Below are 22,421 nucleotides of genomic sequence, written 5' to 3' on the forward strand. Positions count from 1 at the left end.
GGTGGGGCAAAGTCTCTTTCAAGCGTGGATAGTGCCTTGGTTAGATCTGTTTGACACAGCAGAGAATGTGCAATGTCAGCAGTTTTGTGCACTGGTGTTTCCAAGGCAGCTCTCATTTGGAGATGCTTTTTGCGTTGATTGCCGAGCCGGCCTCCTGTATGCCTTCCTGTCAATGCCACTCCTGTCAAGAGTTTTCAAGAAGATCTGGAACAACCGTTCCCAAGTCATTCTTGTGGCTCTGGATTGTACACAAAGAGTCCAGTATTCTGAGCTATTGAGTATGAGCATCAGTCCTCCGGTCAGACTGTCTCTTGAGGAGGATCTCTGTCGGAGCAAAAAACAAGGGATGGTCCTGCACCCAAACCTGTGCACCACAACAGTTGGCAGCTTTCAACTTTCCTCCTAAAGTCTGCAATCTCATTCTAGGAACCAGGCTTCCATCACCAAGAAGGTCTTTGCCTGCAGTTGGGACACATTTGTGGTATGATGTGCATCCAAGGACATCAACCCTTTCTCTTCACCCATTTCCTAAGTTTTACTATTTGTTCTGTCTTTGGCCCAGCAGGGTTCTGCTCTGGGCACAATTAAAGGCTATTTATCAATCATTTCTTCTTCTGAGTTGGCCGGACCAACTATTTTTGTTCAAGTTACCTTTTGTGACAAGGTTCCTCAAATATCTCCATTTGTTTCCTCCCAAACCATTTATCATGCCCCAGTGGGACTTAACTCTGGTCCTGAATGTTATCATGTGCGCTCCTTTCATGCCCCTGCACAACTGCCCACTATGTTTGTTAACCCCCAAGATGTCTTTCTCAGTGGCTATTACATCCACCAAGGGGGTCAGTGAAATGCAGGGACTCTCTATACACCCTCCTTATCCCCTTCCGTGCGCACAACATTTCCGTGCTGTGCTGGAGTTTCCATTAGTGGGCGGGGATTCGGCGGACAGGGGCTGTCCTGCGCACACGCCTACGGTGACGCGTTACGGCTCCCGGCCGTCACAAGCATGGAAGAGGCTAAACCTTATTTTCCCCAAACAAGCTGGTTCTCAGGACTTGTGCCTTCTTTCTGCTGAAGGGTGTGCCACCCTTTGATATAGGCCAGACCATCACATTGCCTACCTTCTTTGCTCACCTCATCCTTCTAAGGAGGAGGAGAGACTTTACTGTGTGGAGCCAACAGAGGCGTAGCTAGAGCTTGTGGTGTCCGGGGCTATCCCTCAGATTGGGGGGGGGAGGCGGATGCTGGGGAAAAAGGACGGCGAGGACTTGAAAGAGGTCCGAGAGACACGTAGTATCGCCGGTAGTAGTTACCTCGATCATGCAAGTTATTTGCACATACATGCCACAGTCCAAGGCTACACAGTTGAATACACCGGTGACTGGCAGTACAAAAGAGAACACACAGACTGCATGAGCTATCTGGGGACTCAGGAAAACCGCATGTGACATCCATCAGAGAGCTGCGTGAACAATTATCTGGTAATCCCCTCAGCACAATGCAAACATGCACATACATGACACTATTCAGGGAGCCATCATCTACAGCTGACATTAAATGACCATTCTTCATGGTCCCCCTATTAAAGCAGTGCCCTTTGTGATCTGTATGCTACATGTTCTTTGCAGTAGGCACCTTAACCCTCTGTGCTACCTTTCCAAGAGTCAACCCTTCCACTAGACCGCCCCCCTCTCCCCCCCCCCCCTCCAGCTACCCCACTGGGAGCTGCATAAAGACCTGCTACGCATTAGTCAAAAAGCCACTCCATAAGGGTTTGCATGCTGTCTCCACCAGAGCCAAAGCTGAGACCACTGCATTAGCTCACAGAGTCCCTGTCCTGGACATGTGTCAGGCAGCAATGTGGGCATCACTACACACGTTCACCAATCACTACTGTCAGGACAGTCAGGTCCATCGTTTTTTTCCCGATGTATTCTGATTTTAATATGGATAGACTTATTTATGAAGGTAATAACTGAACCGAAATTCATCCTTTAAAGTCTTTTATAGTTCTCACATCAGGTGTGGCTGTGTGTTTGGGGTTTAGGCAATTACTTAGGACCATTTGAGGTTATTTTTTAACATCATATCAGGAAATTTTTGACATTGTATCAGAACATTTTGAATTTCAACCTTTTGTTCATTAATTGGTATTTTGTTTTTTGATTATGTGACTGCAATATTTTATATAACTTTCACCATGGTTGTATATGGGATACTTGTACTTGATTTTTGACAAGGCTATATGAAATACCTATATGGTTAACCAGGGCTTAGTTGACAAGTGAATGGTCTTTTACCCATGTTTAGTGATGTATGACTGCAACTAATAATAGTAATGGGATTCATCCTGTAATGTATATGATTCGCACATCAGTTGTGGATACACATGAATAACCATTTGCCTTGCATTACTTTGCTTTGTACATTAGGTTTAGGATTTCTTGTGAACTTTGCATACCTTCTAATACATGAGGAAAGTATTTGGTGGTTTTAGCACATATAAATGGATTTATCCAGCATTTGTATTGCATATATCCAGTTTAATCATATGTGGTAATTAATTATGTGTCTTTCGCGGATTCAGATTATTTAACAACTTTTATAACAATGAGAGCATATTACATGAACTTCACAATAATGTTTTAACAATTTGTTTGTTTAATATTTATTTATTATATTTATGAATTTTTTATAGCGCCCAAATCACCCCGACAGGGGTATCTGCGTGCTGTGGCGCCTGCTTCAGCCAGACGAACATACCTCAGAAGAGATAGGTTTTGAGCAGTTTCCTGAAATGTAGGAGGTTTTGACATTCACGTAGTTGGGAGGAAAGTTCATTCCAGAGGGAAGGGGTAAGGTAAGTAAACACTCTGCCACCCATTCGGGTTTTTTTAATTCTTGGGGTGCAGAGAAGTGACCTGAATCCTGACCAGAGAGGCCTAGAGGGAATCTACCTTCACAATTTGTTTGACAGGTATGGATGCCCCCAACCCGTTAAGAGCTTTGAAAAAGGTGCAACAGGTCTTGAATTTCACACGCTTTCTCACTGGAAGCCAGTGGAGTTTGTTTAGAAGCGGGATCAAGGCTGTTCTGGGAGGGACATTCCTTACTAATCGGGCCGCAGTGTTCTGGACTATTTGCAGTTTGTCCAGGGAGGCCTCGTTGGCCAAGGCCAACAATACATTGCAATAATCCAGTCGGCTTAGCACTAGAGCTTGCATCAGTGTTTTTCGTGTGGAGGGTGATAGTAGAGGGAACACTCTTCTAAGGAGACTGGGTATGTGGTAGCAAGTACCTGCAGTGGTGGTGGCATGTGCTTCTAGCGTAAGTTTCTGGTCAATGCGAATTCCCAGATTCTTGACTACAGTTTTCGGGGAGGGTGCCGGGCCCGGTTCCTCCGGCCACCAACTAGGTGACCAGCTAATTGCTGTGCCTCAAAACAACATTATCTTAGCATTTAATTGTAGGAAATTAGCCCTCATCCATGCGGCAATGACCTTTAAGCCTTTTGAAAAGATGGGTTGGGTGTTGTGGCTGGTTTTATCGAATGAGAGTAAGAGCTGGGTGTCGTCCACGTAGGAGATGGGAATGAACCCAAGGGTCTTCATTCATTTGGCCAAGGGAGTGACATATATGTTAAAAAGGGTAGGGCTCAAACAAGAGCCCTGTGGTACTCCCTTGGTTACTTTAGTGGTCTTGGATCTGAAAGTGCCCATAGTGACTGTTTGAGTTCTGTCCGTTAGAAAGTCTGTCAGCCACTTTAGTGCAACCCCTTGAATGGCCATGTTCTGAAGTCTCTACAGTAGGATTTGGTGCGAGATGTTATTCTTTGTAGTTTGTTCTCTATGTCTACACATCCTGTGATTAGTATAAAATTGGGCTTCACTATCGCGGAGTGTAATTGATCAAGGCAAGGATTGGCCAAAATGCATGTGCATGGAAGAAGAAACTAAAATACATTAGAAGAGAAAGTGAAGTGGTGTCTGTGCCCGATTCTTGGTGTGGACAACAGTGGTATCGATATATGTAAACAGAAACATATATATGTGGGTGTGCGGTATATATATATTAATGTAATTATTAACCAATGGTTTTGGATGGCACAGTAAGCATGTGAAGCCTGATACATAGTTATAGTCGAGTAGCACCAACGAAACAATTAAAACAACAACAAAGAGGCAACAAACTTTGTCTCTTTATTCAGTTGCAAACAGCGTTGAGCAAACAATGATTTTCTTCAGTCAGGATTCAATCTATAGAAGTTGTCTTTACACTTAAGCAGCAATAACTTACTGGACAAGCTGTATTTGCATGCAAGGAAAAGGTTGTATCCCTGTTATGGCATTGACAATAAAGAGATCATTTTCCTTTCCTTTTACAATTGAACACAAAACCACAAGATGCACATAGATTAACATAGCGGTGAGCGCTTCACATTAGAATAGTTGTTAACTGGAGGCTTAGTTTGTCCTCTGAGATCAGCTTGCAGTGCCCAAGGGATTCAATGAAAGATCTTTGCGTGGACTTTACATTTTGCAATTCAGGCCGCATATGAGCTACACAGGATACACAGAGGTGTAGCTTGCGTGAACTCGTGCATCGCTTACATTGTTCTTCACAGATGTACACGTTTAGGGTAATCCGAATGCCATTTTGAGGTTCCTTATTCTTGATAAGATTTCACAAGAAGCCACATGAGCAGGATAGTGATCAAGACGACCATGAAGTTGAGGAACAGCTCCTGTGTAGATCGCTCCATCTTTGTCAATAATGGTGAGGTCTGAGGTCCAAGTCCTCACAGAGTTCTTAATGAGCAGTAGTCAAGAGGCAGATGTTAGCTTTTCCTGGAAACGAGACAAAGTAATGAAATTAAAAATGTATAAAAATCCTACCGTATATCAAACATTCAGAGCAGAAGTTATAGATAATGCATTTTGTATACAGTTTTATCTTTGAATTCAGGGTTAGCACTCTAGTTGGTTAAACACTGCAGAAAAGGCTATTAGTGTTAGTAGAATACAATATTTAGGTTATAGTTATTGAATCCGAGTTCCAACTTGTGGAAGCTGTTGGAGCAACTATTTTCACAGGTGGTAAGCGAACTCAACTGCTGAATTGCCAAATAAACACCTTGCTACAAGTAGCAATATTGCTATAACATCAGGAACCATGTATTTATATTTGTCATTCCAAAAATAGATGGCCTGATTCACAAAGGTAAACTTACACTTTTGTGAAAGTTTTTTGCTATTCACAGCGGTATGTTACTTGTAACATCTTTACAGCTGCGGAGTCTCCTCACATATGTTTTTATGTGCGGAGGCTCCGCAGTCGTAAAGATACTATTGGTTTAATACCTTTGGGAATAGCAAACAATCGTAAACTTACACAAATGTTTAGCTTTGTGAATCGGATTCTATGTTACATGAGAACCTGGTCAAGTGTATTTGGGGAAAACTGCTCCAGGTACCGGAGAGAACTCACTGCTATCCAATTACTGGAAGAAAAGAGATTAATGACAGATATTGAGATATTTAGCCAGCTTTTGTGGGGAAGGTGGCCTCCATCATGCAGTGAGTTCTGTAATAGAAAATTCTCCCTTCAGAGGTGGTATTTGCAGCTCTGTAACAGTTTTAAATCCAGGTTGAAGGCAGGGCAGGACTGGCCATAGCAGGCACCGGGCAATCCCCTGGTGCTCCACACTGGTGGGGGCCGGTTTTGGGACCCTGGGGGCTGTTTCTGTTCCAGGGCTGTTTTTACAGCATAGCTGCAAAATCGGTACTGCACCAAAATCGTCCGAAAACCGGCCCCGGCAAAGAACTCGGTGGCACCCACAACCCCCCCGAGTGGGCAGGGGGGGCCGGCCGAGCACTTTGCCAGGGCCGGTTGTGGTTCCCAGTCCGGCCCTAGTTGGAGGAGGTCTTTCCCGGGCATAACAATATTTATTGCAATATTTTTGCTTTAATGTTTGCTGGGTCAAATAAAAGGCAGTTCTGATCATTGCATTTGAAATACTAATTAAAGGACACTTATCCTTTGATATTCTGATCTACAAAAACTGTAGAACTTGGCCATGGCAAAGTGATTGATTGATTATACTGGAGAAATGCGCAAAACATTTGTCCTTATGTCGAGGTACTATGGCTGTGTATGGAGGGGGATGGACTGGTTGGAATAGGTGTTTTAGATCACTGACATGGTCTCTACAATTGATACAGACGTTCTTGCACTAGTTACACATAGATGTAGTAAACAAATATAGTTTTCTGATTAATTTACCCATATCCAGAAAAAGGGAATAGCATATCCAATGAAGTCTACCTGAACTTGATTCGGGAATTGCGATGCAAAATTGTTAATGATATACTTTTAATAAAAATTATTGGAAAAAACAGGATTTTTCTGTCTTGGATTGTATCACTGCAAAAAGGGCAATAGCAAAAAATAGCTGCTACTTCAGCCAATTAAAAAGAGTAATATTTCTCAATAAAAAGTTTACCCAAATAGGTGATTTATTAATTAATGATATTAGGAAACAACAGTGATTAAAAAGTGAGGTAAAATGTAAGGGTTCAATGTGTATCCTGTCTTCTAACTGGGATGATTTAGAGACCTTAGCACTCTTTTTACTGTGGGGCGTCAAAGCATGCCGTACTTGCATGTATTCATATTGTTCAATAACAGGCATCTGATACGGCCTCCAAAAAACATTAAATAGGATAATCTATTCATCTGATTGGACGTCACCCAATTTACTAATGCCAAATATTATCCCATCCTCTGAATCCTTTAAGGGTGAACAATTCTGATATGTTATCCTAGCCTACAAGGAAGTGCTTTCAGTTAGAGTCCCCACAAATCAGAAACCTTGTCGCTTTCTGCCATACTGTCACCATATTTTGTGCGTGTGTCAGTAATGTTCTGGGTGGCCGGTGCCTTTATATTATTGCTGGGTATCTTCCATTTTTCATTGCATTCATGTCTATTCTAATCGCGGTTTCGTCCCAGGACGCGAACACCCAGTAGTTTCTGATTGTCAATGGTGTAGCCAGTAGTTTCTGATGTCAGGTAGCTCTTTTCGCCTGTCGTACACCCTCCTCATCAATATATTCAAAGCTATACATGGAGTCGTGCTGTTCCACAGAAATAGGCAAATTGATGTCTGCAATTTCCTAAAGAAATTGACTGGTATCCTAAATGGAATGTTTTGAAGGGTTTATTGGAACCTGTGCAGGAAGATCATCTTAAACATGGCTGCCGTGCCCAGTAACGACAAGTATAGGTATCGCCAGTGCTCGCCTAAATCCTTCCAGAAAATGTATGTATTAATTAATTCATTCATTATTAAGATATGTCCAAACAAGCAGAACAGTAGAAATGCAAAGTATAAGGAGAAGGCACACAAGCATGCACAACCTATATGACTTTGATAACAAACCAAAATATGAGAAAGAACATGATCAATAGGCAGGAGTGGAAAAAAAATAAATGAAGTGACAAAGGAAATGTGGAGGTTATAGGAGTCGGACCTGAGGTTTAGAAAGGCACTGTAGCCCCCTACATCACCCCCCCTTTCATTCTGACACATGCAATACAAAACACAATTGAGATGGTAATTTGGAAGCCCATTGCCAGTATGAAAAGTCACATGTAACAACAACAAAGGGCTTAAATGCATGCCCGAAATGCATTGGATATACATTGAACAATGTCAAATGTGTTACAATTGAAAAATGATGATGAAAAAATGAAAAATTGATCTACAAAAAGTGTGAAGAATAAAAAACACTAAAGAACTATATGAGTAAACTTCGTTGGAACCCTTTCTTTACTTTAAGGGAAGATGGTGTGCCTACAGGGATGTATCTAGTGATTCACTAGGAACACAAAGTGCTTGTAGATAAAAAATAGGACCATTTTTATTCCAAATGGCTCAAGACCCGAAAGTGCACTCGTGGTCGTGGTCCTGGGGGTGCTTGAGTTTAAATGTGCTGTAGGTTTCTGTTAATCGTTTTCCAATCCAATGTCGGTTTTGAGCACCTACTGTCCTTCTTAAGACTATTGACTTGACGAATTCGGCAAGTTTGTACAGTAATTTTTATATTTTATGTGATTATTTTATATGCATTTTTTTTATGTTTGTCCCTTATGTGTGCTAATATATTCAGTTTAACTTTTAGTACTGTATTGCATTGTGTTCCGTAGGCCTTTTCCCCCGTGTACAAGACACAAGGTCATATTTGTGTACATTCTGAAACAGTAATAGCACTAACATCATGCACTGTCAGAGGTCATATGCTGGCAGAGACTAAACAGTCTCAGACACAGTGAGATTTAGACATATGAGAGTGAGGAGGAAAGTGATTTCTCATGTTCCATGGTGCCAGATCTCATACTATGTCTAAATATATACACATATAGTTTAAAAACATATCTCTACACCCTGGTGGCTTGTTATCAGAAGCACACTGAATCATTTTCCCATGAAATCACTGTAAATTATACGGTACACAGACAAAATATCGATTTTTAAATATCGATATACAAAAATATCGAAGTTTAAATATCGAAATACAAAAATATCGAAGGTAAGTAATATCGACAGTCTAAATATCGATATTGGTATGATATCAGTAATATCGAAGTTGTAAATATCGATGTTAATAATATCGAAATTAATAACTTTGATGTTACTAATATCAATTTTTAAATAAATTTAGTGTATATTATATTGTATTTATTATGTTTTATTATTTATTTTTAATGTTATTTTATTAAATATTGTCTTTTACTACTGTAGCGGGTTGTGGGTTTATAGGGGAATAGGGTGGGAAGTCATTTAATTATGTTAAATTAATTATTAATTAGTAGGAATTATTAATTAATTAATTGAGAATTAATTTTTAATTATTTTTAATTAATTTATTAATTGATAAATATGTTCTGTAGCGGGTTATGTGTTTATAGGGGAATAGGGTGGGAAGTAATTTAATAATAATGAATTAATTGATATATGTTTGTACATATTTTAATTAATAATTAATTGGTAATTAATTTATATTAATTAGTTAATTAATTATTATAATTTTTTACATATTTATAATTATTAATTAGTTGGTAATGCATTATTATTAATTATTTAATTACATTAATTATAGTAATTTTTTATATATAATTTATTGTTATTCTTAATTAATTGTGCAAAATAATATTAATTATTAAATTAAATTAATTACAGCAAATGTGCTAATATATTTACTTTATTGTTATTGTTAATTAATAATTAATTGGTAATTAAATAATATTAATTAATTTTGGGTACAGGGGTATTTTTAGGGTTCAGGGTCAGTTTTCAGTTCATGGGTACAGGGGTATTTTTAGGGTTCAGGGTCAGTTTTCAGTTTTTGGGTAAAGGGGTATTTTTAGGGTTCAGGGTCAGTTTTCAGTTCATGGGTACAGGGGGATTTTTAGGGTTCAGGGTCAGTTTTCAGTTCATGGGTAAAGGGGTATTTTTAGGGTTCAGGGTCAGTTTTCAGTTTTTGGTTAAAGGGGTATTTTTAGGGTTCAGGGTCAGTTTTCAGTTTTTGGGTAAAGGGGTATTTTTAGGGTTTAGGGTCAGTTTTGGGTTTTTGGGGTACAGGGATATTTTTAGGGTTCAGGGTCAGTTTTGGGTTTTTGGGTAAAGGGGTATTTTTAGGGTTCAGGGTCAGTTTTGGGTTTTTGGGGTACAGTCGTACAGGGTAAAAATAAAATAAATTTAAATTAAATCATTAAATGAAATAAAAAAATATAAAATTACATTAAATTATTAAGTTTTTAATTTATTTTAAATGTATATGTATTAGTTTTAATTTTTTAATTATGTTTTAATATTTTTATTTAATATTTGTAACATTATATGTATTTTATAATTATTTTTACATTATTATTAATACATTTAAAAAAACGATATTTTTATTTCGATATTTTTGTACTACGATATTATTTTTTCGATATTTTTGTACTTACCTTGTTAGGGATAGGATTCCTATATTTTTGACTTCGATATTTTTGTTCCGATATTTTTGTATTTCGATATTTTTGATTTCGATATTTTGTCAGACATTCAAATTATACTACAACCTTTATTCTTCGCAGGTGCAATATTTGTACTTTGGCAATATGTCACAACTAAGAAACCTTAAAGAAAGTCATCATACAGGAAATATAATGGTGAAAGGTGTAAATGAAGGAATCAAAATGTTAGAGCTTTTTTTTAGAAGTAGTAAAAGTAAACCCATTTTCGAAATGTATTTCACTTGTGTCCTTCCATGTCCTGATAATGACTTCAGCATTGAACCTCTAAGCCTGGGGTTAGGGATAAGATTATGGTAATTGCTGTTCAAAGGTTACAATGTTATGATGATTATGTGAGAAAATAAGGTTATGGCTGTGTGGTGAATTTAAAATAAGGTAACGTTTAGGATTAGCAGAGTTTAGAGTGTGTGTTACACACAGGGCAAGGATTAACATTCGGTTGGGGAGGGGGTTAGTGCTATATTTAGGTTCACATTTGTGCTTATTGTTATGTTGACTAGTTAGGGGTTAGCCTTAGAGCTAGTGTTAGTGTTATTGAGAGGGTTCTGGTTGCTGTAAGATGTAGAGCTAGGCACATTAAAGGTTTTGGGAAAGGATTGGGGTAATGGTAAATTTTGGAGTTTCCAATGAGGGATGTTGTCAAGGTGTTTCTTAAATGTGGTATTCCTTATGATAGTTTCTTCCTAATCGTCATTGCAATGTAACGTGGAATTAGTTTGTAATGGCCTCCCCAAAATCTCCTTTCCCATAAATGTATTTCTTAATGTTTACATTCTTAACCATTGCATAGCTCTTCATATGGTATGTTTACTATCAATGGACAATGCATATAAAATTAAATAAACAATATGAAAAGTACTATATGTTTTCCTTTGGATAGTCTGCCTGTATGTCAACTAGTGTTACCTCAATAGAAAATAAGATAATACTTGTAAATCTAATACATAATAGTGAAATACATATATTTTACACTTAGAATAATAAAAGTGCTTACTATTGTGTATATAGCATGGGCTGCAATACATTTTCTGTGGACTGAGGTAAAGACGTTGCATACTGAGAAGTATATGTTTTACATTAAAATGAAAATATTTTATTTGAAATGTAAATTGAAATAGAGTCATTATCAAACAATCAATGTACATTTTATATTCAGAATCTTATAAAAAAAAAGTGTGTAAAAAGAGAATTAGAGGCATGGATGCAGCTACGCACTAGGAAATAATTTATATTTCAAAAGCATCTTCATACGTGGTAGTTTCCTATGTAATCCGTTGTGAAGTACCTACATTTTGTAAATATTACTATTGTCTGTATTCTGAAGCTTATGTGCTACTTGCTGAGATAAAAATGTATAAATACTGAGAATAATATTGCGATAAATGCTGCCTGCATAAACAAGGAAGTCAACCCATCACCCTCTTGCTCATTCATAAGCACTGTCTGATTAGGTACACAAGGTTTCTAAAAGAGCAGTCTGCTTGCCTCTGCCAAATAACATTTGCATTGTCCTAGAAGTGGGAAATACATCCCACCCACAGGAGTTGAAATTTAAAACTTCGAAGATGCACCCGAAGCGATTAGCGATTGGGCTTCTGCCCAACTGCCATGAACTGGACATATAAGATGAACCCCGCTCCAGCGTTTTTATTAGCTACATCGTCACAGACCTGAGTGGACATTGTTGAAGCGCTCCCTGAATATGGAGCTGTAGACCACCCATTTCCCTGGACTTGGACTAAGTCCACGGGGTCCTGTGATGTTCTGCTGGCTTTGCCTTGCTGGTGCTACTACTGATACTGTACGTGAGCGCAAGCTCCAGACTACCAAAGAATCAAGAGGAAGCTGACGGAGCACCTAGAAATTCTCCTTACTTCTAACCAGAGGTTGGATGGTGACAAAAAAGCATTTTCTTCATTAGAAGGTGAGCAACTAAGAGTGGTTACTGCCTGAAGAACACATGCCCCTTTCCCAGCATTTGTGAACCTTTTATTCCCCCTGGCACCTTCCACTATTTAATTCCAGTACTCACTACCCTTTACCTGCTGTGGCATTGAGTATGGACCCATCACCAACCTCAGTCAGCAAGAAGAAGTGTCCCTACGAGTGCCCTGGGTTTGCAGAGGCACCTCCTGGCAGCCTTGTTGCCAAATCCACCTTGAACATTGTCATGAAAATGACTATGTCCTTTTGGGCTTACTTTCAAATTTTCCCGTGGGGGAGGGGGGCAGGTTGTGAAAACTCAGCCTGCCCTACCACACCACAATTATAGTTGTAATTGATCATGATGACGAACTAAATAAATTATTGCGAGCAAAACATAGGGTCATCAGAGCCCTCCACAGATGATGCCATTAGTTCTTTGTTTTCTATTAGAGAGTACTGCATAACATCCTTTGTGATCAGTGGTTTGCGTCATACTCGTGATCTCAAACAGCTTCAGATATTTTCTGATAGGATAAGATTGCCCATTGTTTTCTGGGAGAGGTGATCGCGATACTTGGTTCGTGTTCAACTTTGGTGTTCACTGTTGGTATTTTGTGTTTATTGTGTGATTTATTGCTTTTTACTGTGGATATAAATATTTTTTAAACATTAATAAAATGATCTTTTAACTAAGTAAAAGCTCTTACTGGATATGACATCTTTAGTAAGATTGTAATAATTGTCCCTAGAGACACAGACTAGCTGTAGGCGTATTGGACTTGGTCCTGCTCCAGTAGTAACTTACCAACCCAACCTGCCAGGCTAGATCCTCTCCAGATGGGAACATAAGCAACCCCAAACTGGTTTCAGCCTATTTGTGCTTTAATAGTAAGATGCATCATAAGTCCAATGGCACAGTGAGCACAGGGCCCATCACACCCAGGGTGTCTCACTTTTAACAGTGGCATAAACGCTCAGCACACTCAGAATCGCCCCAAAACCTAGCAGCATTTTTAACTGATCACAAATATGCATAGTCACACAATAGGTATTTGTGAGCTTTTGACTAGTGATACTCCATGTATATTTGCCAGAATGGAGCTGGAATGGGCGACATCTGTTCACCACTTATACGAACTCAATAATGGCTGCTTCAGTAAGTGATAATATATGCCAGGTACAATGCAATGTTATCAGCAGGGGTTAGATACCTAAGAGATTAGTCTTGTAATATCCATGCTTTTCTGGAAGCAAATAAAACCCTATGGGCCAGATAGTAAGGAACAAATGCATAAAGTACAACATCCCCAAAAGAAATATGTGTTTTAGTGAATTAATGAAGAATTAGTTTGAAACCTTATGACAAACTGGTTTACTTCATGGGGGGCGGGGGAGGACAAGCGGAGCACAGGGGTAGAGAGGAAGAATCCTCCACCATGTAGTAGAGAATGAATGAGATGTTCTGACCGCATAGAAGTCAACAGGATCGTTTTGCAGTTTAAGTCTTCGATAGGAGTTACGACTTGAGGGCTGGCCCTAAAGTTAACAAGAAATACCCTCCTGAGAAGCTCGCTTGTAATGATGTGAAATAAGCAGGCTAGTATGTCATGTGTAGGTGGATGTCACATAAGTAGAGGATTGTAAGAATCATTTTTTATAATGTTGATGTCACAACAGTGAATGACTTAACCGCATGCGCGCTAGCGGGTTTTCCCGCGGTGCGCTGAGATTTGAAAATCGTGGCTTTTGTGACAAACGATTCAGAAAAGATGTGAGACCCTTGCTCATTGCACCATCAGGATTCAAGCAAACCGGGCCGAAGACGGCTGTAATGCCAGAAACCGGTCCCCAGGAGCTTGTTTCCTTCCCAGTGTAAGAATTGGCTTTTGTAGTTTGGTTTGCCCTGTTCCCATCATGCACTGGGACAGGAACAGACTAATTTGCATACAGCCAGGTTCTGAAACTGGGATGGTGCAGTGAGCTAAAAAACGGTGTTGGATCTAGCCCTGATCTCTTGACTGGGTGAGAGCTTTCTGCTTAATTCAGAGACTCTGTCCCTCACCACCCCTTGTTGTAAATATTTTTGTCCACCCTAAGCGTGGAAGGGTATTCTCAGATGTGAGACCCTTGCTCATTGCACCATCAGGATTCAAGCAAACCGGGCCGAAGACGGCTGTAATGCCAGAAACCGGTCCCCAGGAGCTTGTTTCCTTCCCAGTGTAAGAATTGGCTTTTGTAGTTTGGTTTGCCCTGTTCCCATCATGCACTGGGACAGGAACAGACTAATTTGCATACAGCCAGGTTCTGAAACTGGGATGGTGCAGTGAGCTAAAAAACGGTGTTGGATCTAGCCCTGATCTCTTGACTGGGTGAGAGCTTTCTGCTTAATTCAGAGACTCTGTCCCTCACCACCCCTTGTTGCAAATATTTTTGTCCACCCTAAGCGTGGAAGGGTATTCTCAGATGTGAGACCCTTGCTCATTGCACCATCAGGATTCAAGCAAACCGGGCCGAAGACGGCTGTAATGCCAGAAACCGGTCCCCAGGAGCTTGTTTCCTTCCCAGTGTAAGAATTGGCTTTTGTAGTTTGGTTTGCCCTGTTCCCATCATGCACTGGGACAGGAACAGACTAATTTGCATACAGCCAGGTTCTGAAACTGGGATGGTGCAGTGAGCTAAAAAACGGTGTTGGATCTAGCCCTGATCTCTTGACTGGGTGAGAGCTTTCTGCTTAATTCAGAGACTCTGTCCCTCACCACCCCTTGTTGTAAATATTTTTGTCCACCCTAAGCGTGGAAGGGTATTCTCAGATGTGAGACCCTTGCTCATTGCACCATCAGGATTCAAGCGAACCGGGCCGAAGACGGCTGTAATGCCAGAAACCGGTCCCCAGGAGCTTGTTTCCTTCCCAGTGTAAGAATTGGCTTTTGTAGTTTGGTTTGCCCTGTTCCCATCATGCACTGGGACAGGAACAGACTAATTTGCATACAGCCAGGTTCTGAAACTGGGATGGTGCAGTGAGCTAAAAAACGGTGTTGGATCTAGCCCTGATCTCTTGACTGGGTGAGAGCTTTCTGCTTAATTCAGAGACTCTGTCCCTCACCACCCCTTGTTGTAAATATTTTTGTGACAAAGCCAGCTCGTCATGCGCGCAGCGCAGGTAACGCCCATGACGAGCTGGCTTTGTCATCCACATCGAAAGGGTTAAGGGGTATTTAATCAGTGCATTATTTGAGTATTGGAAACCAGCATTCTCACTGCTCGCTGACAGGCAGAAGCAAGGTTCTTCCACTTTTGTCAGCCTAGGAGTTCTGAGCCCACAGTTGTGAGTCACATGGTTTGAGTTGCTTCCCAGTGCTGCTGGTGAGGTTAACAGGGGAGGACAGCTGCAGAGTTTTTACGATTGGAAGTAGCTGTGACTAGGAGACATTTTTCCTCCTTACTGTGACCATGTGTCTGAAGCATTTTCCAGTTGATTTTACATGTACCTTACAAACGTTTTTTTTATTGCAGGGTATTGTATTTGCTGTTGATTAATACTGCCTTTGGAATTCAGTTGTTCATCTGCCTAGTCTTTTCAGGTCCAGTTCCGAAAAGATGTCCAAAGTATCATATGTCAGACGTGGATACTGTTGTAACCATTTAGTAACTTTTCGATTTGATGATTCCCCTGGTGCGCTAATGAGCGAGGGAGGGTAGGACCATCAGTGAGCTTAGCGGTGTGATGAGGGTGCGGACAGCTGTTTTGGTAGAGAAGGACGAGGGAGGTGGCAGAGGGCATCACTGGAGATAAGGTTGTTTCTCTTTAGGGGTAGGACATAAATTCGGCTGAGGACAAAAGACATACAGATGTTTGTGTTTGGAGAAGAGCTATAATGTGCTGGAAGGAGGACTACATCACTGAGACCAAATATTAATTTTGGCTGGATTGGGATGGGTTATAGTGTGGGACAGAAGTAAGTATTTTTTTTATTTTTTAAAACCTTTATTGCAACATTATGAAAGTACAAGTATGGGCCTACAACCGCAGGGGCCCGCCGCTGGTCATAAATGTAACCAATCATAGCACGATGTAACACAGCTCATCAGCCGACAACCCTGAGGTCCAGCAGCGATTCAGGATGAAGTTTGTCTTGAAAAGCATGGATAGGTCACAGGATATACTAAAGGTTTCCTTTTATATTATATAACTAGACGGATCAGGTGCCATACAATCAAGCTAAAAGAAACGGGGGACAGGTCAAGAGACAGGATATACGTTCAGGAACAACAATATAAGGAACCCTGGCGCTGATGCTTATGAATCGAAGCAAACAACAATACAGAATACAGTTTCGTAAGCGCCGGTTCCCAGACCCTGCCCACCCGGACTTTCGATTAACCTAGGAAGCGTAAGCACAAAATTCCAGAACACAGTGTAAGCAGAATAGAACACAGACGAGACTGACCCGAAAGGAAAGAGAGGGAAGGGAGAAAAAGGCCATAGAAAATAAGAAAGGCAAAAAAAACCAAAAAAAAAACCTCCAACCCCCCACCCTGCACCCCTGCCGATGGCTACAGCCTAACCCCACTAGCAGCGTGCCTGTCGCCCTAAAGAACTAAAACCCTAAAAGAAGGGAAAGAAAGAAAAAGAGTGGAGGAGGGCCTAGTAGTACATGCCCGAGCCCCTTAGTCCCCCCGCCATAAACAGACACCCCCTATTGCAAAGAGATTGATGTGAAGCGACCCTTATGAAAGAAATTAAGGGGCACCGTGACACACCGCCCAGCCTCGTAAATCAAACCATTGCAAATTGAACAGTCCTAATACCATTTCAAACCGCCCGAGTTGATTACTCTCACCCCTGACCCTTCCGGACCAGCACATGAACCCTCCCCTGCAAGACCCAAAGGCATACAAGCAAGTCATAGAAGAGAGGGAAATCATCGAGAGTCAGTCCGTTACCACTTGCAGCAAGTAGATCCACGGGAGCTTCAGGTGCATGAAGTCTCCCTCCCCCATCAAGACAGTTCAGACGTTCCTTGCCCCGGGGTCGCAACGTTTCCAAAAGGGGGGGGAGATGACCACAAGATGAAAAAAGAGTCTACAACACAGGTCTCCGGGGGTATGATGCCAGTCAATACCTCAAAAGTCAATAACGATGGAAGATGCGGTGTCACACTCACGACTTTTAGGACACCATCTTCCAGGGCTTCATCCGATGATTCCAATACTCACATCCCCACGGGGTCCTCGCAGTGAGTCAAAATGGCCGCTGCTTGAATGGCTACAGATGGTAGTTCCAACATTGGGGCAGGTGCCCGTACAATAAGCAGCATCCCAGATAGGCTTGCGTCAATTTTATTCATTGAAACAGTTACTTGTGATTGAAACGCCCAGAGTTCTGCCAGCAATGAACTCAGCGATGGCTCAGACACATTTCGGTCCATGGTCTCACGCCCGAGACCGATCACAATCACCTCCCGAGTGAATTGGTGTCCCCAGGGGGGGACAGACAAGGATCATGAGAGGGCAGGCGTGGACGGCGACTCGTCGTTCTCAACAGCCGCGATCACCCGGTTTAACGCCGCGGGCCGGGGCCCCGAGTCGCCGAACCCCAGAGGGACCCGGCACCCGGTCCGCGGGACGGGAACCCCCACCTGCCGTCAGTAGCAAGCAAGGTCACCTCTCCATCAGTGCTGAGCAAAGAGAACAATCACTGCCAATTCCGGGCGCAAAAGAAGCCTCCACTACGGTTGCCCGGACCCTGCCTGGGTCTCTCAGCCATTGTTGTTGCACTACCACCCGGCCATGCAAATACTCGAGGCCCCGGCTTCAACGCTGGAGTAGGCCACAATCTTAAACTCGGTGTAACTCTGTGAAACCGGCGATAGAAATTCCCAGATTTCACCCTCGGAGTGAGGAACTGTTCATGCACGCAGGGGCTGGGCGTAAAATCAGGATAGTTTGCAGGATCTTGCGGCGGGATACGGAGGTCAGCGGAGCCGGGAGCCTAAGCAGCCATCTTGTTCGCCGCCATAGCTTCTCCCTCGAAGTAAATATTTTTGTATGGGAGTGTGGTATAAGGGAAGAGAAGGAGATGGGAAGGAGAGACCATGTTATTGGGGGTGGGGATTGGTAGAGAGGCTTTGAGAGTAACAGGAGACACTAATGTTATGATAAGGGTGGGTCCCTATTAACAACCCTCTACTGCACTGCTTGCTAGTGGCAATAATTCCGGAGAAGGGTGTTGTTTCTTCAGAACTGGTATAGCCAACATAGAGTTGAGGAAGTATTAAACACCCACCACTCAGGGATCTTATACTCTACCCAAAAAGCTGTCCTCATCTTCATCCCACCCCTCAGCTCCCTAATGGCTCTACTCCCCCACCTCAAGAGGCCTCTGTGGCTCTTCCCTATTAGTGCACTTAGGGAATCTTCAAATCAAATGATTATTGAATGGTTTAAATGGCAGGCACTACTGGTATATGATACTCTGGGCGTCTTCTTCTGAACTGGACTTTAAATGACCAGGAGAAAGAACAAGTGAATACCAAAGGCAGTATTAACCAACAGCAAAAATAACACAATACATTCATAACAAGTTATAAGATAAAATTGAAATCATTTGGAAAATCTTTCAGACACATGGTCACAGGGAGGAGTGAAAATGTCTACTTGTTACAGCTGCTTCCAAGTGGGAGATTCTGCATCTGTCCTCCTCCGTTCACCTCACCAGCAGCACTGGGAAGCGACTCAACCCATGTGACTACCCTTTGTGGGCTCAGAAGACCTCCTAGGCTGACAAGAGTGGAGGAACCTTGCTTCTGCTGTTGGCAGGCAGTGAGAATACTGTTTCCCAATACTCGGATTACGCACTGATGTTATTCGGCTGGGCAGCTGTACGAGGCAAGGGCCAGATGTAATGTGAACAACTGAAGTTATCTTCCAAATGGAGTCTTTGGAAGTGTCCTGTCTAATTTTGGGAAAGTTCATGTTTCTGTTAGAATGCTACCAGGTATGATAACTCAATCAAATCACTGCTTCTGTAATTCCAGTATGAAAATCTCCTTTGTGGCATAAGAAGAGTCTTTAAGTTCGGTTATTTGTTCACTGACATGTGTGGACAAGGTGGACCCTCAGTCCTAAGTCAGGACTTGCCAGGGTAACACTCTGCTCTATTAGCAGCAGATCAGCAGTTCCTACTGCCCATCAGCTGTCTAGTTCATATTCGATGTTTGTTGTGGCTTTTGAGTTTATACACTGGTCTGCTCTGGTCCAAACCAAGGAGAATGCTTGAACTGGGCTAACACTATAGCAGGGATATATTTTTGTTAAAGTCTGACACTGCCTTTGCTGTAAACACTTAATACCAACTCCACGGTCTAGGCTGCCGAGGGTTTATTTTGGAAGGTTTGTTGGAGAAAAACATCTCCAGAGTGTGTATTCGCCCTCCTGGGAATTGGTAAACTGATTTCCAATAAGACCCCTGGTTAAAGTTGGCCATTTCACATCTGTGAAGGCAGAAAGTCATATTCAATCCATGTGTGAAGCTAAATCAACTCTAAATATTGTCCTAAAAATGTTGAAGGAAAAAAGACGGAAGCATACTCAAGAAATTCTATTTTCATGCATGCATTATTAGTGAGTCCTAAGTAAACAGTGAAAATTAAAGGAAATAAGAAAATAGTTTCTGAAAAAGAACATACTTTCTGCTTTTCAAAACAAATTCCTGAGGCAGCTTGCACAGCTAATGGAACAAACATGGCCCAGATATATTTCTAAGAGTATGCAGGTTTGTTTAAAATGGTACAGCTGCTCTGTCCATGGTGGTTCAGCGACCAACGCCTCCAGCCCACGAGTCTGTGTTTGACCTCCTAATCACAGCTTCAAATCCCGGTGGGTCAATAACATGAGAACCATTGAGTTGGGTAACAGTAAACCTCTGCTATTCAGCGCCAAGGTTCCCCTAGAGGTGACTATGCGCTTTATAAATGCACTGTATGTTTGCTTGCGATGTTAAGTTCTTGGCATGATACCCATTGTGGTACAACTCTTCCTGCAAAGTGGCAAATTAAATAAATCACGTAAACAGATGGTGCAACCGTGAATCTTGTTTCTCAAGCTCCCTATACGATGACAGCTACACATGATATCGTTTGAAGTTGGGGAAGAGATAACTTTGTATGTCTGCATACCAAAGCAGACCGTTCACCCCTTCCAAAAGAGCACCCTGACTCGCCCCCCACTGTCACAACAAGAACTGGACACGTTATTGGTCGCATGAGTTTAGCATGAAGTAATTTCACTCGCAAACACTCTTCAGCATTGAACAAGAGACTTAAAGAAAGCCAGTGCTTTCTTACGCAGCCTGTAAAGCCCTCACTGAAAGTGAATCCGCTGAGCCCAGAGGGCGGAGGTTACCTGGAAAGGATGTCCGGTGTCCCTGCCTTCGAGACCCCAGGCCGCAGTGGACACTCTGCTCCTCCTGTGTCTGCCCTGTCTTCCTGCCAGCCAGCGCTATGTGGATCCCAGATCCGTGTCTGCCCTGTCTTCCTGCCAGCCAGCGCTATGTGGATCCCAGATCCGTGTCATGGAGCTATAGTGCCCACACCGCCATCGCTCGCTCCACTTGTACCCAATACATTCACAACCAAGAAGACTCATGAGACATAATTGTGGGAAAACGGTGGTGCAGGTTTATTTGCATACAACTGGCAGATAGGTGGGTCATCTTACAGGCGATCCAAGACGGCAGCCCCTCGCTGACCCGCCTGCCTAATTAGCCAATTTGCACGGTAAGTCGATGCTCTTGACGGTGCAATACCTTTAATAGTTATCTCGTTTACTCCCGCCCCCCCTGTCGGGGCGGAGCGATGAGGCACACCCCCGGTCGGTTTAGGCCCCCCGACCGCCCGAAGGACTAACGGGGCGCCGACGTTGTTTCCTGGAACCCCCTCGGCTCCAGGTTCTTGGCTCGGGCACCCCTACTGTGCCAGGCAGAGGTATTGCTGTCTCCTTCTGCCGCAGAGGTACCCTTACTGTCCATCTGCTTCCAGATCGCCCTGTGACTCCGCCTGCAACACAAAACAGACCATTAATTGTTCACACCAACCTGCTGCTCTGCCGCTGGGTCTGGGCCAGGGTGGGAACAGCGCAGAGTAGTCCAGATGAAACGCGGCGGAAAGAGGAAGTACTGAACCAGGCTGGCCTAGATAAAGGCCCTAGGACCGCCCACCACCTTACGTGCTCGCACCTGCATTGGCCACCCCCTAAAGGGGGCGGCACCCTGACTGTCGCGCTGATGACGTTTTGTTCGCGAGGCATGTGTCACTAAGACGCTGTCTCGCGGTATCTCCCCTTCGCGTAGCGCGGCCAGCGGCATAGTGCCCACACCGCCATCGCTCGCTCCACTTGTACCCAATACATTCACAACCAAGAAGACTCATGAGACATAATTGTGGGAAAACGGTGGTGCAGGTTTATTTGCATACAACTGGCAGATAGGTGGGTCATCTTACAGGCGATCCAAGACAGCAGCCCCTCGCTGACCCGCCTGCCTAATTAGCCAATTTGCACGGTAAGTCGATGCTCTTGACGGTGCAATACCTTTAATAGTTATCTCGTTTACTCCCGCCCCCCCTGTCGGGCGGAGCGATGAGGCACACCCCCGGTCGGTTTAGGCCCCCCGACCGCCCGAAGGACTAACGGGGCGCCGACGTTGTTTCCTGGAACCCCCTCGGCTCCAGGTTCTTGGCTCGGGCACCCCTACTGTGCCAGGCAGAGGTATTGCTGTCTCCTTCTGCCGCAGAGGTACCCTTACTGTCCATCTGCTTCCAGATCGCCCTGTACTCCGCCACAGCTCTGGATGAGGCCCCCGACGATGACAGAGCCCCCCACCACCTAGCACCGTATACTTAAACCTAGCACCTTCATGTCAAACGCAGCCTGCTGCCGCTAATGCTTCCTGTAAATCAAGGAGAAACACATCCATCCCCGTTTCAGACAAGTGAACCCCATCCTTTTCATAGTAACCCACAGTCCTGTCCTGTATTAATGCATGCCTAATAAACCCCATACCCCTCTTTTCCATGAATTTCTGCATAGCCCTGTTCACCCTTCTCCTGCCCTGCTCGATGGCAAGTGGTGACCGCGCTCCCCTCCATGTCCTGCGTGGGACAATTTCTGACCATACCAGTTCCGTGGATCCCAACTCGTTCGCTATCGCCGTGAATTCCCGCTGCATGGTATCCACTAAGGCTCGCCTCCCCATGGTTACCAGGTCGTTACCACCCAGATGTATTACTAGAATGTTAGGCGGTCCCCCCAAGGCTGCCACACCCTGCGCCAGTCTGCGCTTCAGCTGACCCCACTTCATTCCAGGTGAGCCCATCCATACTATCCGGGTCTTTGCAAAGGCCAACTCCCATTTCCTG

General features: G+C 43.0%; 1 protein-coding gene across 1 annotated transcript; it reads right to left on the reverse strand.

The window, feature by feature from the left end:
* Window positions 1-4,176: 4,176 nt before the first annotated feature.
* On the reverse strand, window positions 4,177-20,500 carry LOC147698655 (sarcolipin). Its single transcript, XM_086933479.1, has 2 exons — window positions 20,410-20,500; window positions 4,177-4,847 (listed from the first exon to the last, which is right to left on the reverse strand). The coding sequence occupies exon 2, from the start codon at window positions 4,760-4,762 to the stop codon at window positions 4,667-4,669; it is 96 nt and encodes a 31-aa protein (XP_086789605.1). The 5' UTR covers window positions 4,763-4,847; window positions 20,410-20,500; the 3' UTR covers window positions 4,177-4,666.
* Window positions 20,501-22,421: the final 1,921 nt, after the last annotated feature.

The sequence above is a fragment of the Lissotriton vulgaris genome, chromosome 8 (genome assembly GCF_964263255.1).
Source record: "Lissotriton vulgaris chromosome 8, aLisVul1.2, whole genome shotgun sequence".
Taxonomy (NCBI): Eukaryota; Metazoa; Chordata; class Amphibia; order Caudata; family Salamandridae; genus Lissotriton; species Lissotriton vulgaris.